A 17,460-nucleotide genomic window follows, 5' to 3' on the forward strand; every position below is an offset into this window, starting at 1 on the left:
AGATCAACCCCTCTATAGGGCGAGGGCCAGATGTAAATAAGCTAAAGTGGAACCCCCCTAAGAAGACCCCCCCAATTTAAGACTTCCTCTTTTTAAAGACCCTCCTTTCTCAGATGTTCTCTGCATAACCCCTGTAAATGTACCTCCATTTTACAGTTTCTCAGATTTGTGAAGGTCGTAAAATGGGGATTCCACTGTAATCCTAACTTATTCAATTTGTTACCCTCCAAAAATAAAGAATGTTCATTGTTTCATCTCTCTCTCTCTCTCTCTCTCTCTCTCTCTCTCTCTCTCTCTCTCTCTCTCTCTCTCTCTCTCTCTCTCTCTCTCTCTCTCTCCATCTCCATCTGTGTGTGTGTGTGTGTGTGTAAAATACAACATTTAGTCAAGTAGCTGTCGAATTTGGTTGAAAAATGAGAGCGTGACAGTGCCGCCTCAACTTTCACGAAAAGCCGGATATGACGTCATCAAAGACATTTATCAAAAAAAAAGACAAAAACGTCTCGGGATATCATACCCAGGAACTCTCATGTCAAATTTCATAAAGATCGGTCCAGTAGTTTAGTCTGAATCGCTCTATACACACACACGCACAGACAGACAGACACACACACACATACACCACGACCCTCGTCTCGATTCCCCCCTCTACGTTAAAACATTTAGTAAAAACTTGACTAAATGTAAAAACAATGCTACATGCAAAGCCTTCTATTGAATAATTACAGTACTTGCAAAATTCGACCAAGTAATCAATGATTCATAAACCATACACGTTAAGGTACTGGCAACAATCTTGAAAACGGAACCGCAGGTATCCAAGTAAGTTGTTGGTTATACGTGCCTCACGCGGGCCGGACAAACATAAAGACGACTAACAAGAAAATTTGCTGATTCAAATCAGCAGGTTCCCAGACGTTCCTTCATGTAGTTTTTAGGTGAATGGTCAGAGTGGTTTCTTGCACACACTCAGTCATCTTGCACAACAATGCAACACAAAGGAACTTAGTCGATAAATATCGACAGGGGGCCGACAAATGGTTTAAATGTGAAATGTGTGTATATGGGTGTGGGTCTGAAACAAACAAACAAACAAACAAACCATGTGAACCCCAAAGTCATGCGCCAACACGAACACACACACACACACCCATGCGCGGGCGCTGTAGAACACACACATAATATAGTAAATACTTCACACACGCACAGTGTGCGTATAATGTTGTATTTGTTTAGTTTCACTTTCAAAGAAACCACAAAAAAGAAACCAACATGAACAACTTCAGAGCTCTTACTTTGATTACAAACGGCATGATTTGGATAAAAGTTGATCGGTTTGATCTAATGCTGATCTTTTGCAGGCTTTAGTTTTTTTTTTTCAGCGGCATAATTCAGTGCTTCGTCTCGTATCGAAAACAAAAGCAGACGACAAATTTAGTCAGTTGGAGTTGTCTCCCGTACTCCTGTAGCATGCACTGATCTAAAAATAATCCACTATTCAGTTTAGATCAGTGCGCTGCACCGAGACGGTTATACCCAAACGGTTCGGGAATTCCCAACAAAAGAAAAGATCCGCACGCGGCACTGGCAACTTCAGTGTCAGCTGAACACGAGAGCATTCGGTCTTTTAGAAGATTTGTATTTTGAAATGAAAATTAACGAATATCGCGCTGTCCGAAGGAATGGAGTACATATCGGACAATGACCACGCTCAGGCTAAAACGATAGGACATCTGACCGACATGCGGCAATGTGAATCGGACATTTGGGGATTTTCATCGTTATATGTCCGATGTCCGACGCCTAACGACATCCCTGCCTACATTATTCTGATTGATCACAACCAAACCTACTACAGCCGCACTCGCCTAAACGAAACACGCTTAAGCAAAAAACTCGGATATCTGAAACCAAAACCAATTCCCCGTCTTTGTAAGACTATTTTTAATTCGGATAAGCCAAACTCTGTCAAAAAATAGCTAACTCAAACACGGACATCTCAAACGTGATTTTGACAGATAAGCCAAACTCTAAACACTGTCGGCGAGACATTTATTTTATTTTTCCTTAAAAAACACGTCAGAAAGATAAACATATTTCGTCACGCCTATAATTATCCTACGGAAACGAACACGTCACCTGTTTTTGAGTATGCCGGGAAACTAATGACGTGTGCCACATTGACCAAGAAATACACGTGTCACGTGATGCGACGTTGAAATCCTTGCGGCTGCCAGCATGTTCCAAACAACTGTTGCAGTGTTCAAAAACGAGTGGCTCTCATACAAACCTCTTTTTCCAATCGAAGGAAGAGATCTTTGTGAAGAGCAAATCTACCTGAGGAATGTATGTGCTCATTTTGAGCGAGTGGTGAAGATCAAACCACAATAAACATGCAGCGAAACAAAACATTTGCATACAATCTATGTTTAATCTAAGATTTGATCTTGATTTATGACCACAGAGACAAATTGTCTAAGTTTGTTTCTTTTCTTTCTTTAATGGAGAGGGTTTCATTAAACATTACTTGGAATCCTTTTAACAAAAGCGTAGTTGCTTGTGGAATCTTTGGTTTTGTTTCTGAGATGTGTCACTGTTTTCACCATTTATTTTTACAATTGGCTTTGAGGTATTAATAAAGCTCCACTGAAGAAAGCACTTGTAGCTTGTCACTGTTTTGATCTTATTCACACACACACACACACACACACACCACGCACAGAGAGAGAGAGAGAGAGAGAGAGAGAGAGAGAGAGAGAGAGAGAGAGAGAGAGGGAGAGAGAGAGAGAGAAACATTCCAAGTGATTTTACAACTTATCCTGAAAAAAAACTTCGCTTAAGCCGAACTGCAGGGTAATTTCTCGGGAAAGGTTTGGCTTATCCGAACTCGGATATGCACACACTCGGATAGGCGAAACGATTTTTCATTCCCCGGAAGAGTTCAGCTTAAGCGTGTTTGACTGTATCATTGGACACATCCAAATGCAAGCGCCTGTTCTTGACAATTTCCCACTGATCTAAAAATAAAACCAGTGCAATTTCCTCGGTCGGGCTTTGCCACAGAAACTCACGGTTTGGCCTGTAGGTAAAATGTACAATGTATTTTCTGATTTGTGCACAAAAGCTTTTTTTCTTTTTTCTTTTTTTTAACATAACAATGTTTAATGTCACTGTTTGTTTAAAAGAACATGGTCACATTTGTAAAAAAAAATGTTAAATTAGAAAATAAATAACATTTTGGTTCATGATTTTTCCTACACCTGTGCTGAAAATAAGAAATAAAAATGTCGGTATATAAGTCACTCAAATACAGGTAAGTATGAATGGTTCGGTTTGAGTTTGTTGCGGTTGACCCTGCACAATTCCACCTCTGATGTTTTTGTTGAACAATTTTGCCGTCACCCCTCCCATAGGGTGACGTATTTCACAACTTCCTGTGTTACACAAACTCAGTGATGACCAATTTTGCCTTCACCCCTCCCATAGGGTGACGGATTTCACAACTTTCTACAGATGAACAACAATGTTGCCTTCACCCCTCCCATAGGGTGACGGATGTCACAACTTTCTGTGTACACAAACTGATGACGTATTTCACAACAAAATGGCGCTGCCCATGGTCAACCTCGAAACTAGTTCCGGAATGTCACCGTTCACACAGGCAAATGCCTCCGCATAACCCAGACCTCTGGGTCTGGGAAAAAACGTTACTCTTGAAATCATGTGAACTTACCAAAGGTGGATGTGAAAGCGATCAGAAAGAGACATCTAGCAGTTGACATCTGAAAAACAAAACAAACAAGCCCTTTTAAAGACTGAAACAGTGATTAGAGTCAAACACACACACACACACACAAGACAATTCGTCTGCAGTACCCAGCATGCAGCGAGAACTTACTATTATTCCTAAATTGCTGCTTGTAGGAGTACCACTTACCTTATGATGTTTTGCTTGTATTATTATTAATTAATGTTGTATGGTTTCTGGGCAGTATAGTTTTCAGAGATGGGCATTAAATTTCATTAAAGTATATTCCTTGGTTTATAGAGTACTTTAACGTATGTTAGTGTCTGGTTTACACGGTGTGGGAGATGTTACATGCGTAAAAAGCTCTGAGGCGGTAGTTTACCAGCTCTGAAAAGCCATTTTTTAGCAGTCGGCTCAGAGCGCTCGCATCTGTAGGTGTCGTAGGCAGTGTACTGCTTCCCTTTGTACATCAATGTCTTAACAAGAGCGGGAAGCGAGGTTTGTCTCCCGATATGTGTGTGTGTTTGTGTGTGTGTGTGTGTGTGTGTGTGTGTGTGTGTGTGTGTGTGTGTGTGTGTGTGTTTTTGTGTGTGTGTGTGTGTGTGTGTTTGTGTGTAAAAAGCTTTTCTCCAAAACTACTGTACGGATTGTGATGAAACTTGGTACAGTATACATATACCAGCCTGTATTGACTTTTAGTGGAGAGTTTGAAACACGTAAATGACGTCATATTGAAAGGCGAAAAATAATGACTTATTCCCCCCTCTGCTTCTTTACCTCTGTAAACTTGTAGGGCTAGTTATTTTTCGATAAACACCCAGCAACCAAACAAATAACGAGCCAGCAACAGCCTGAATCCTCGATAGCGCAATGGGTTGAGAAGCTGTTCTGTGTCGGTACTACTTTTGCGACTGAAAAGTTCCGAACGCTCTAATGTACGAAGTATACATCTCTGGAGCAAACAATACAAACATACCGCATTTAATTTAACAACTACAGGCTTGAACACATGAATCTCCATATAAAATCCATGAATTCGGTTGTTTTCTGAATCTAAATGTACCGTGCACAAACGTTCAACTTCAAGACAAGCAAATTTCCAAGGCAAGTAACTCTCATACTGTGTCTTGCGACAAGAGTAGTTCCCCTTTCAAATGTCTTTTCACTCAGTCTCTCCGACAACAGACTGCAATCCGACGGTCAGTTTTCAACAATATTTCACTTCTAAACGTATCACACGCAACCATGCAAATGCACATATCCCTTCAATTTAAAGAACATGAAGCGGTTTCATACACTATTTTCCACAGAAAACTTAACTTCATACAGTTTTTAACGTTGGAACACGGGTGCAAAAGTTCGTCTGCTAGTCCTATTTGACAAAAGAACATTATCCTAAGCGGTACCAAAACATGAACAGAACACACAATATCTGCCTTTACCGCGACAGCAGAATAACAACATATCTGTGTACTTGATTAATGAAAATAGTATGTTCTTGATTGTTATGTCCTTTCGGACACAGACACTCACTTTTGATTTATCGTTTTTGTTCACGAAATTATGATATTCTGCACAATATCCATTGTCTTGCAGAGTTGATGTACTATTGCATAGTATTCAGACTTTAATTTGATTTGCTAATTTTTGCTTTGCGCCTAGTCATAACCATTTATAAACTACAGTGTTTCTATATAATGCGCTTATGTACATAAACGTATACTATTTCACTAATTATGTATTTATGTAGTAGTAGTTATTATAATAGATTTAGTCCTTCTTTAGGGCGAGGGCCAGGTGCAAAAAAGTATACCTATGCTTATTCTGTTACCCTCGTAAAACGGTCCTACTAAAATGCAAAAAGACACAAAAAGACACAAAAAGACACAAAAAGACACAAAAAGATGCGAAAAGACAGAAAAAGTCCTGGTACATGTTTTAGTCGAGATTGGTGATTTAATATAAACAATCATCAAAACATGCACACACACACACTCTCTCTCTCTCTCAAGGGGAGCGCCGGCTGTTAATGTATTCACTTAAAGTAACAGAATGTTCTCAGTGGTTAGGATAAAATCACAAATTATGTTTGTTGTCGAGCTCACCTATGGTTACTACAAACAATTAGGTCTTACACTGCAAGGTATCACTGTGAATATAACAGCTATGTTTATACAGTGGAACCCCCCTTTTAAGACCCCCAATTTAGTACTCCCTCCCTTAAAAAAAAATCTGTTTATTCAGATGTTCTGTTTATAACCTCTGTACATGAAATGTACCCCCATTTTAACACTTTCGCGACGGGAGGTGACTATATTAGTAATAGCGCTGCAACGCCCACGGACGGGAAGTGACTATTTTAGTATTAGACATACAAGGTACACGACTCGTGATTGCTTCCCGGTTTTTGAAGCTTGCAGTAAATTGAGTTGTTTCCCTTGATACACGTGGTTTTCTCTTCCGGCTTGATCAAATTAGTGCAGATTTGCATGGTGTTTTCGAACAAAAAAAATGAATCGAAGGCGAGCCTTGTCACGGGAGGAGATTCTCCGGATGTTGGGTCTTGAGGATCCTGTAGATCATGATACATCGTGTCGTTTTAGCCTCAAGAAAGCGATAATAGCAGTGATATTGAGGAAGAAGCAGTCCCGTTGTTGCTAGTACGAGTCGGCAACTACACGTGGTAGGGGGTGATACTGCTAGACGAACATGTATCTCGGAATCGTGCAGGAGCTATGGGGGCGTGGCAGCACTGATAACAATGGATGGCTGGAGCCTTCAAATCCTTTTGGAATTGTTCATAGGTGTACAGTTGGTACTTTGTTGTGAAAATGTGACTTATATTCAATATGGATTACCTAGACATCATTTGGTGAGTGTTACAGGCATTTGAGTCAGGATGCTAGCTGTGAGTGAATGCTGCGTGATTTGCTTGTTTTTTTCTTTGTACTGTCTCCTTATTTCTGTGTACAATGTTAACAATATTTCAGCTAATTCATAGGTTTTACACCTTGTTTGGTTATAACATTATTTATAATACTTTCTGTTAAAAAATAACTTTTAAAAAAAGCAGTGGATAATAAAACACACACAAAAAAACGTTAAAAAACACAAATTATCCCCCTTTCACCCCCCTTTGCTAAAACAAATCGCGTGACAAACTTATAAATACTAAAATAGCACGACTGAACTGGGCATCCATTTTTGAATTAGTACACAAAATTTGGTGGCGATTGGACTTAATTCAAGCTTGCTAGACAGATTTCTTTAGTTACTGATTTTTGGGAAGTTTCTTGGTGGCAAGCTTGGGCAGGCAGGACGTTAACGCCGTGGCAGTGCTAGTCACAATAGTGTTAAGACTTCCCCCTTTTTAAGACCTGATTTTCTCAGGTTGTTGGAGGTCTTAAAAGGGGGGTTTCATTTTACTTAGATCTATGTGTACATAAAGTACACCAGTGATCAGATAACAAAGCACACAGAGAACTTATAAGAGTGAAAAGTCAACACATGCTGATTACCATACATGTACATATGATTATAAATATAAACTGATATCTTTGCAGGGTTTCATTTACTAGTGCGCCTTGCGCCATTGGCGCATAACATCTCAAAATGTCCCATTGGAATTCCCTTCTGTGCGTCAAAGGGCGCACTGAGATTACGTACCATTGCGCCACTCCATGCACAGTGCAGCTCACAGCCTTCGTTTTGCGTTTTTGTTGCAGCTGAGTGCATTTACAGTTCAAAAATCCTCCTATGGTAGTAAAACAAACCCAAAACTACCCAACGACGACATCTGTGAAGCTCGACAGTTTCTTGTTCACGCGAGTGCATAAATTAACCTATTGATTACGTGGTGTTTGGTCGGAGTTCGATTCAACTGAGTGATTCCGGCCTCCATTTTGTTTTACACAAACTCATGATGACGTCCGACATAGTTTGCTAGTGACGTGTCTTTTTGTGCATGATGTGGTGATCTACCTGATCTAAATTTAGATCCAAAAATAGGCCAAGACCAGCCGGGTCCGAGTACGAAATTAATTCGTAAAAAAATCGCAGTTCTTGACTCTTTGGGTGCAAGTCAATGAAACTTGGTAGTTCTTCTAACGGATAGCTGCCTGAGGTATGACTAAAAGCCCCAGGGGCTCCGTGCACCTGGATTTGACAAGTTCAGTACCTTTGTGATAGGGTGGAGTGGAAGGGGGAAAATAGGCCAGGAAGCATAAATGAGACGCCAAGACAGAGGTTGCGATAACGTGACTTTTATTTAACGTACACCAGAAATAATGGGAGAGACGGGACTAACTCCCTACACATTAGGTAATAACTGAGGATACGCTTCACGCCTTACGGTCTTAAACCATCGGAGCGTGACACACTGACAAAGACCGATCACTTCACAAGTTGCTGCAGGGGGCGCTACGCTATCTACAATGTATAACGTCACACAGGATATGACGCAACACAGGACACGCTATATATGCTCACGGTGGAGAACTAACGCATGTTGAGTCAGCAGGGAATGTGTTATTTTTACACCGACCCTCTCCCTTCCATTTCCCTTCCCCCCACTCTCCTTCCCCTCCTGCGTGCGTACCGCCCAAGACAGTGCCACACAGCCTACCCACAGCACAAAGACGAACGCTGTGCGAGAATAGCTCAGTATCCATGCATTCCTAGAGCTGTCTGCGATTAACCGTCCATTGGCCCACACAAACTCACTTCCTCCTAGCACACACCGGACCAGCACAACACAGAACCACACAGACACTTGTAATTGTAGTCGTTATTTCAGCACAAAACAACACTTTTCTGTGTATATTCACTTGTTGATCGCAATGTTAATATGTTTGATGGACGAAATCCGTTCAAATGAAAGAATATCGGATAGGCACTGTTCTTTGACACTGTAGTGAAAAGAGCGCATTTTCACAGACAGACAGCTTCCCAACAAAGACAAAGAGGGAAGGTTCTGGAATTTTTCTCGGCGCTGTGCAAGCCGGCGTGATCGCTGGCGCGCGCGCATGGTTAACAAGTCGCGTAAGGCGAAAATACAATATTTAGTCAAGTAGCTGCCATTTTTCAGCAAGACCGTATACTCGTAGCATCGTCAGTCCACCGCTCATGGCAAAGGCAGTGAAATTGACAAGAAGAGCGGGGTAGTAGTTGCGCTAAGAAGGATAGCACGCTTTTCTGTACCTCTCTTTGTTTTAACTTTCTGAGCGTGTTTTTAATCCAAACATATCATATCTATATGTTTTTGGAATCAGGAACCGACAAGGAATAAGATGAAAGTGTTTTTAAATTGATTTGGACAATTTAATTTTGATAATAATTTTTATATATTTAATTTTCAGAGCTTGTTTTTAATCCGAATATAACATATTTATATGTTTTTGGAATCAGCAAATGATGGAGAATAAGATAAACGTAAATTTGGATCGTTTTATAAATTTTTATTTTTTTTTACAATTTTCAGATTTTTAATGACCAAAGTCATTAATTAATTTTTAAGCCACCAAGCTGAAATGCAATACCGAACCCCGGGCTTCGTCGAAGATTACTTGACCAAAATTTCAACCAATTTGGTTGAAAAATGAGGGCGTGACAGTGCCGCCTCAACTTTCACGAAAAGCCGGATATGACGTCATCAAAGACATTTATCAAAAAAATGAAAAAAACGTATGGGGATTTCATACCCAGGAACTCTCATGTCAAATTTCATAAAGATCGGTCCAGTAGTTTAGTCTGAATCGCTCTACACACACACAGACACACACACACACACACACACACACACACACACACATACACCACGACCCTCGTCTCGATTCCCCCCTCTACGTTAAAATATTTAGTCAAAACTTGACTAAATATAAAAATAGCTACAGCAGAGCATATTCTCAAGTTGTTGTCTCAGTGCCAAGTGAAGGGACCGTGGCTATTACAAGACAAATCAATCAATCAATCAATGAGTCTTATATCGCGCATATTCCGTGGGTACAGTTCTAGGCGCTCTGCAGTGATGCCGTGTGAGATGACATTTTATACGGCCAGTAGATTGCAGCCATTTCGGCGCATATTTACCTTTCACGGCCTATTATTCCAAGTCACACGGGTATAGGTAGACAATTATTAACTGTGCCTGAGCAATTTTGCCAGGAAAGACCCTTTTGTCAATCGTGGGATCTTTAACGTGCACACCCAATGTAGTGTACACGGGGGGAGGTTCGGACACCGAAGAGAGTCTGCACACAAAGTTGACTCTGTGAAATAAATTTCCGCCGAACCTGGGATCAAACTCACGCTGACAGCGGCCAACTGAACACAAATCCAGCGCGCTACCAACTGAGCTATATCCCCGCCCCTACAAAGAGCTAGGCTAGCGCGGAAAAACTGGGTCTCAACGGCGAAACAACCACTGACGCTCCAACGCCACTAGGATAAAATAGCTACATACATACGTGCACACCATAGCATCATTCATACGATCAGAACATATTATAGACAAGCAAAATTCAATATAAACCAAAAGAAACAGCATCTACTTAAAGTTCACTCCTCAATGAAGAACTAAACACACACGAAGAAGTTACGCCGGTCTGAATCACTCACCTCGCTGATGGTAAATCAGCTATTAAACCACAGGTCAAAGATGATACTCACACTCCAGCACAGGCTATCTGTATTTTAAAAGATGGCACACCAACACAAATAACTGTTTCAAATAGAACACCGGTCTCAAGGCTTAAGCGCATTGACACGTGCGTCTTCACACTCCGAAATCATTGATCAGACTGACCGAACAGGTGTGGATGCGCACGCATCCGAAAAGGGATTAACCAATTAAAACGCAGCATCTACGCAAAAAGACATACACAGCACCACGGAACAAACACGTCACGCATGGTCAAGGGAAATAATTGGGGTTGGGACCGAGAGAAAGTAACAACAGTATGTCAAATCTCCACACGGCTACACCGTTATGTGGGGCAAAAGACTACTTTGTATCATTTCAAGAGAAAAACAATATTAAACAACGTACACCAGCACGCAAAGTGCTGGTAGTACCGGTGTAGGAGGCATAAAAGACTTCCAGGAAAAAAACACTGGGAGTGTATTATTCCAAGGAAAGAAACACTGCTCGGGACTCCACACTGCAGCCTTTTCCTAGGAAAATTACACTGACGCCAGGAAAATAACACTGCCACTACGGCGGCAAATGAGACTGCCAGGAAAAAACCACTGCGTGAATTATGTTCATTTTGTTCAAAGTGTACGAAGGCAGTGAGCCGAACTCAGTGCCCGTGTTGTTTTCCGGACTTGAAAAAAGAGTTGTTTCGGACTGTTGCAACTTGGTTCATTTTTGCACGATGGGTCGTCCAAAGGATAGCTCTGCCGAAGTGTCCAAAGAGAGGTTGGCTGACATATCTAAATTCATGTCTGACGGCATATTTCCCGAAGGATGCAAAGACCGAGGAGTACGAGCAAATTGGAGACGGATGTGTTCTTCGTATGTGCTGCAAGATGGAACTTTGTTCAAGCGTCAAAAGCGCGACGGATCATGTACGTAGCCTACCTGTATAAAACACTATCGTAAATGTCAGTTGCATTTTATTTCTAATTGTATAATGCTCCCTGAGGTTTGGGTTTTGCACCACCCTCGTCAAAAATGACGGTTGACCTGAAAAAAAAAAGAAATCAAACCCAAATCGCGCCTCAGTAAATATACTGCAAACATTTCGTCAGGCACTTGAGCGTGCGAAATGATGTTTACTGGTGTTAGTTGTCAGCTAATGATAATAATAATAATAATAATAATAATAATTGTCAGTAAGTACTGGTGTCACATGACTGATGTGAACCAGTTGATTGGCTAATGGCGATGCGCTAAATCTGTTAGCGCACTCTTGGAGTGCGCTAACTTTTTCACAGAGCGTATTCTTACACCCTTTGCCAAAGCGAGACTGTACTCTCATCCTCAGAATTAATTAATGACATGTAGCTTATATTCTCCACAATACCAATGATTATGACCATAAATTTCCTGCTTTTTAATTAAAAGCAGAAGTGGGTTTTTCTGACAGATTGCATGCGCCTGTGCCGCCTACAGTTGCCACTAATCTAAAAATAGAACCTGCTGTGTCTAATTTTTCAGTTTCGACTTGCGAAGATTTCTCTCATAATTATGCCATGTTAGTGGCATGTAGCTTATTATCCACATTACCAAATGATGAGTTAGTATACAAATCCCAGCAGCTAACAGAAAACACAAGTGTTATTTCGATAACGTAGACTAGCAGCTAGATCAGCACCGGCGTAGCAGACTACACTGATATACGACTGCATCTGTTCAGTAAATTAATGGTTTCCGAATTATTATTTCAAGGCAAGAACAATCGGAATCGAAAACGTGTGGGGTTTAGAACGTTCTTACCATATATGACTTATTACCAGCCTGCCTCGTGCTTGCAGACTCAGTGCAACGAGACGAGCAATTTTTGTTTTTGAAATGAGACTCAGTGCAGTGCGTAGCACTAGCAGACGACATAAATCCCGTTCAGCAAATTAACATGTTGGGCAAATGTGAACGATAAAACGATGGGTATATAATACGTGTAGGGTTCAGAGCATTCTTACCGTTCATATTTAGTACCAGACTCCCCGATGAGTGAAGATACCACACGAGAATCATTTATTTTGAAAATGTGCTTTCCGTCGACCTTGGCAAGGGGCAAAACTCTGCACAGTCAAGTCTGTCGAAGCTCGATGAAGGTTTCGAATCGCAAATAATTAAGAGCATAGTCCTTTCTCCGAGTTAAAATGAGGTCTCTATGAAAGATCATCACTTTTTAGCTTAACGCTACACTGGAATTTACCAACAGAAATTAAAACAAGAGTTTGCGTGTGACGAACGCACGACACACTTCAGACAGCCCACATAAAAGTAGATCATACTGTATACGACCTGACCACACAGTTACGCCTATCCAAATGCGCGTAACAAAGTGTGCGTTTTGAATCTTCTTTTTTCTCTGGCGGTACTGACAATATCGTTATTGAAACAATCCCAGTGCACTAAGGGATTTATAGAGCAAATCTCGAAAATAATTATTGAACTCAGCGCTATGCGCTTCGTTCAATAATGAATTTTCTCGATTTGCTCTATAAATCCCTTAGTGCACTGGGATGTCTCAATAACTTAAATAATTGTCAGTAAGTACTGGTGTCACATGACTGATGTGAACCAGTTGATTGGCTAATGGCGATGCGCTAAAACTGTTAGCGCACTCTTGGAGTGCGCTAACTTTTCCACAGAGCGTATTCTTCCGCCCTTTGCCTAAGCGAGACTGTGCTCTTATCCTCAGAATTAATTAATGACATGTAGCTTATATTCTCCACAATACCAAATGACCATAAATTCCCTGCTTCTCAATTAAAGCAGAAGTGTTTTGTTTTTTTCTGACAGATTGCATGTGCCTGTGCCACAGTGCTACTGATCTAAAATAGAAGCCGCTGTGTTTCATCTAATTTTCGCCGACTTGCATAGATTCTTCTCATATGCCGTGTTAGTGGCATGTAGCTTATCATCCACATTACCAAATGATGAGTTAGTATACAATTCCCAGCGGCTAACAGAAAACACAAGTGTTATTCCGATAACGTACCAGCCAGACCAGTTTGGAAGACTGACTCGATCGACTCTGTCATACGTAGCAGACTATGTACACTGAAATACGACTGCATCAGTTCAGTAAATGAATGGTTTCCGAATTATTATTTCAAGGCAAGAACAATCGTAATCGAAAACGTGTAGGGTTCAGAACGTTCTTACCATATATATAAGACTTATTACCTCATGCGTGCAGACTGCAGTGGTTCGATTGCTCTTGCCTAGCACAGTAGCAGACGACATAAACCCCGCTCAGCAAATTAACATGTTGGGCAAATGTGAACTAAAAAACGATGGGGATATAAAACATGTAGGGTTCAGAGCATTCTTACCGTTCATATTTAGTATCAGACTCCCCGATGAGTGAAGATACAACACGAGAAATATGCCACATTTATTTTGAAAATGTGCAACCGTCGAGTCCTTCGACTTCGAGTCAATTCAAGGGGAGTCACTCCGCACAGTCAATCCGTCGAACCTCGACTGGAGGTTTCGAATCGCAAATAACGAAGAGTACAGTCCTTTCTCCGAGTTCAAATGAGGTCTCTCTGAAAGATCATCACTGTTCAGCTTAACACTACACTGGAATTTACCAACAGAAATTAAAATGCGTGTGACGAAAGCACGACACACTTGAGACACCCCACACAAAAGTAGATCTTACTGTACACTGACGACCTAACCACACAGTTATGCCTATTCAAATGCGCGTAGCAAAATGTGCGTTTGGAATCTTCTTTTTTCTATGGCGGTACTGACAATATCGTTATTGAAACAATCCCAGTGCACTAAGGGATTTATAGAGCAAATCTCGAAAATAATTATTGAACTCAGCGCTATGCGCTTCGTTCAATAATGAATTTTCTCGATTTGCTCTATAAATCCCTTAGTGCACTGGGATGTCTCAATAACTTAAATAATAATAATAATAATAATAATAATAATAATAATAATAATAATAATAATAATAATAATAATAATAATAATAATAATAATAACTAAGCTTGTGACAGTTCTTTTCTTATTACGAGACCAGCAATAGATAATAACAGTGTGAATATTAGACTTCACTACACTGAGGTGGTATTTTTGAGATGCATTACAATACAATACAATACAATACAATAACTTTATTAATCTCTAAAAGAGAAATTGCATTGCTGAGCGTTTGTGTCCGTAATAATAACATACATAAAACATTCAAAATAAACATTTGTTCTTTGTCCTGAGACAAACCGTCCCAGCCTAGTAAAGGCAAATTTTCACATCATGTATGATTGTGGTGTGGTGTGGGTTTGGTGTGTGTGTGTGTGTGTGTATGTGTGTGTGTGTGTGTGTGTGTGTGTGTGTGTGTGTGTGTGTGTGTGTGTGTGGTCGTTCTAGTTGTCATTGAGACAACTTTGTTAGTCGGCTAAGTATTCCTCTCTTTTTTTCAATCTAGATATCCGCGTCATCACATCCGAAGAGGAGAGGAAGAAGATCCTTCGATCCATGCACGATGGTGCAGGCTGCAGTGTGGAGTCTGGTCTTTCGATCGACGTGAGAAACTATGTAGCAACGTGTGACCAGTGTCAGCGCATGAGCACTCGATTTGACAAGTCAGCTCCATCTCTTCAGAGTGTCGCCGTGCCATCCTCCCCATGGACTCAGATCGGCATGGACATCACATTAACGCCAGAATCTCCAGGTGGTTTCAGCAGTATCGTTGTTGCTGTGGACTATTTTACGAAATGGGTGGAAGCCAAGCCCCTGCCATCAAAGTCGGCAAAAGACACTGCAAGGTTCCTTTATGAACTGATCTGTCGTCACGGGTGTCCCAAGATACAGATTAATGACCAGGGAAGAGAATTCGTGAATCAAGCGTCTGCTGAGCTTCACAGGCTGAGTGGAGTGAAACAAAATATAACAAGCGCCTATCTTCCACAGGCCAATGGCTTTGTTGAGAGAAACAACCGAACAATCCAGTCTTCGCTGCTGAAAAATCTGCGTGATGAAGAAGATTGGGTTGATGATTTACCAGGTTTGTTGTTTGCCTTCAGAACGAGCGCACAGAAAAGCACACGGTACAACACCCCTTTCTTTTTGCTGTATGGCCGACAAGCCCGACTACCGATTGAGGACGAAATTGACCCCATCTGCTCATCCAGCACCGATGGCAACGATGTTAATGTCAGCGTCTTGAAGAGGAGCTGGTGGCAGATGAGATCTATTGTGAAGACACGTCTTGTCCTGAAGATATCAAGCAAAGGCTGGACAGTATCAGACAGCTGTCCACTGTCGTGAAAGACAAAGTTTCAGAGACACAAGACAGACAGAAACGTGACTACGAAAATTGCTACGGCCAAAAGCGAATGTTTGTGGTGGATGAGCAGGTACTTCTGTGAAATCTGCGTCGCGCGGATAGGAAAGGGGGGGGGGGGATGAAGGCTCCGTGGCAAGGTCCCTATGTGGTACATGCTGTCAAACACAATCAGACTTACATTTTGAAAACCCCTAACAGCACAATCTTAAAGCAAACAGCACATGGCGTTAATCTAAAGCCGTACAAAGCTGCAAACGACTGCGGTCCTCAAACTTCAATGAATACTGGTGCCAGTGTTCCGCAGAGTTCATCGACTGACGACGCCAACATTTTCGACACTTCCTGCAGTGCCAGTGCTAGTGTTCCCAAGAGTTCATCGTCTGATGACGTCAACATCAATCAGCAGTTGATGCAAGACGGGAAAGGTGAATTGTGCTCAAGCAAGAGAAAGCGACAGAACAGAGCCGAACCTGTTGTTTATGACTCTTCCAAACGGGTAAAACCTGACCGTTCATCAGAACCACAAATTGTTAGGGTTGACCCTGCGCCTCCAAAGTTGTTTACCCCAACGAACTCCACATGGAGAAGACTGAAATGCAAGACTCTGGGGTTAGCCGCACCTACAAGAATGCTCTTCAGACCGAAAACGAAAGTGGGTGCTCCGCGTCAAACAGAAACAATTATTGGTGACGGGAATTATTTTTTCAGAGCGTTAAGCCTGGAGGTCGCAGGGTCTCAAGATTTTCATGAAAAGATCCGACGCGCAGTTGTAGAAACCATCAAACACAACAAAGACGTTTTCGGCCGTTATATTGGTATGGACACAGAAGAGTACCTCAGATCGACAAAGATGGCAGCAAATGGTATCTGGGCTACAGAAACAGAGATCATGGCAGCTGCCATGTACCTGAACACCACGATCAGCGTGTATACTCCAAGTGGAGATGAGAGAAGGTGGCTCGATCACAACCCCCATGACAGAGCTGAAACCCAAGAGAAAATTTATTTGGTGAACCTCTGTGCGCACTTCGAAAGGGTTGTTTCATGCGAGTGTTAGACGTGTTCTTAAATAATTTAACAATTATTTTTTTTGCAAGTGCACTTTTAAACTAGAGCAGTCTTTTTTCCCTGGGCGTAGTCATTTTTACCTGGGTGAAGGAGTGTAATCTTCCCAGGAAAATAACACTCCCAGTGATATTTTACTAGGAAAAAAACACTGTTGTAGTGTTTTTTTTCCTGCAGTGTTATTCTCCGACTACACCGGTACAGTACGTGCTGCACACACAACAGCGGACTGTCGATGTGCCGCATGCAAATATGCCTTGTCTATGCTGATACACTTTGGAACGATTGGTACCCACGGCTGAAAGAGATTTATGTACAGTCTTAATACACGATAGCAGACTGTCAAAGTGCCGGGAACAACCAGCTTCGCTATGCCGGTATACTTTGGGACCATTGGTAGCGACGGCTGACAGAGATTTACGTAGACTGCTGTCCCAATACAAACAACAGCGCACTCGGTTGAAGTGTCGCGGGCAATCGATCAGCTTCGCATATTGGGCAAAGCTTGCACTGATTGGTAGCCACGGCTGACAGAATACGTTTTATCGCAAAGCATTTAAAAGTGTGTTGAGTGTAGATCTGTGTTCACTGATCCCCAAGCATTGCACATAGTTTTCAAACAAACACGTCACGCATGGTCAAGGGAAATAATTGGGGTTGGGACCGAGAGAA

The 17,460-nt window shown here is 41.5% G+C and overlaps 1 protein-coding gene and 1 long non-coding RNA gene across 2 annotated transcripts in view; one reads left to right on the plus strand and one right to left on the minus strand.

The window, feature by feature from the left end:
* Nucleotides 1-3,787, minus strand: part of LOC138972276 (uncharacterized) — an 8,185-nt gene extending 4,398 nt beyond the window's left edge. The window contains exon 1 of the long non-coding RNA XR_011457527.1: nucleotides 3,734-3,787. This is a non-coding gene — a long non-coding RNA (uncharacterized lncRNA). The remainder of the gene's footprint in view (nucleotides 1-3,733) is intronic.
* A 12,213-nt stretch (nucleotides 3,788-16,000) lies between these two features.
* On the plus strand, nucleotides 16,001-16,780 carry LOC138974612 (uncharacterized). Its single transcript, XM_070347335.1, has one exon. It carries the CDS (start codon nucleotides 16,001-16,003, stop codon nucleotides 16,778-16,780), a length of 780 nt encoding a protein of 259 aa, XP_070203436.1.
* Nucleotides 16,781-17,460: the final 680 nt, after the last annotated feature.

Source organism: Littorina saxatilis, linkage group LG8 (assembly GCF_037325665.1).
Source record: "Littorina saxatilis isolate snail1 linkage group LG8, US_GU_Lsax_2.0, whole genome shotgun sequence".
Lineage (NCBI taxonomy): Eukaryota > Metazoa > Mollusca > Gastropoda > Littorinimorpha > Littorinidae > Littorina > Littorina saxatilis.

Excerpts from the sequence above, each read along its gene's own strand:
- LOC138974612 (XM_070347335.1), top strand. The coding sequence starts at position 16,001 with ATGAATACTGGTGCCAGTGTTCCGCAGAGTTCATCGACTGACGACGCC.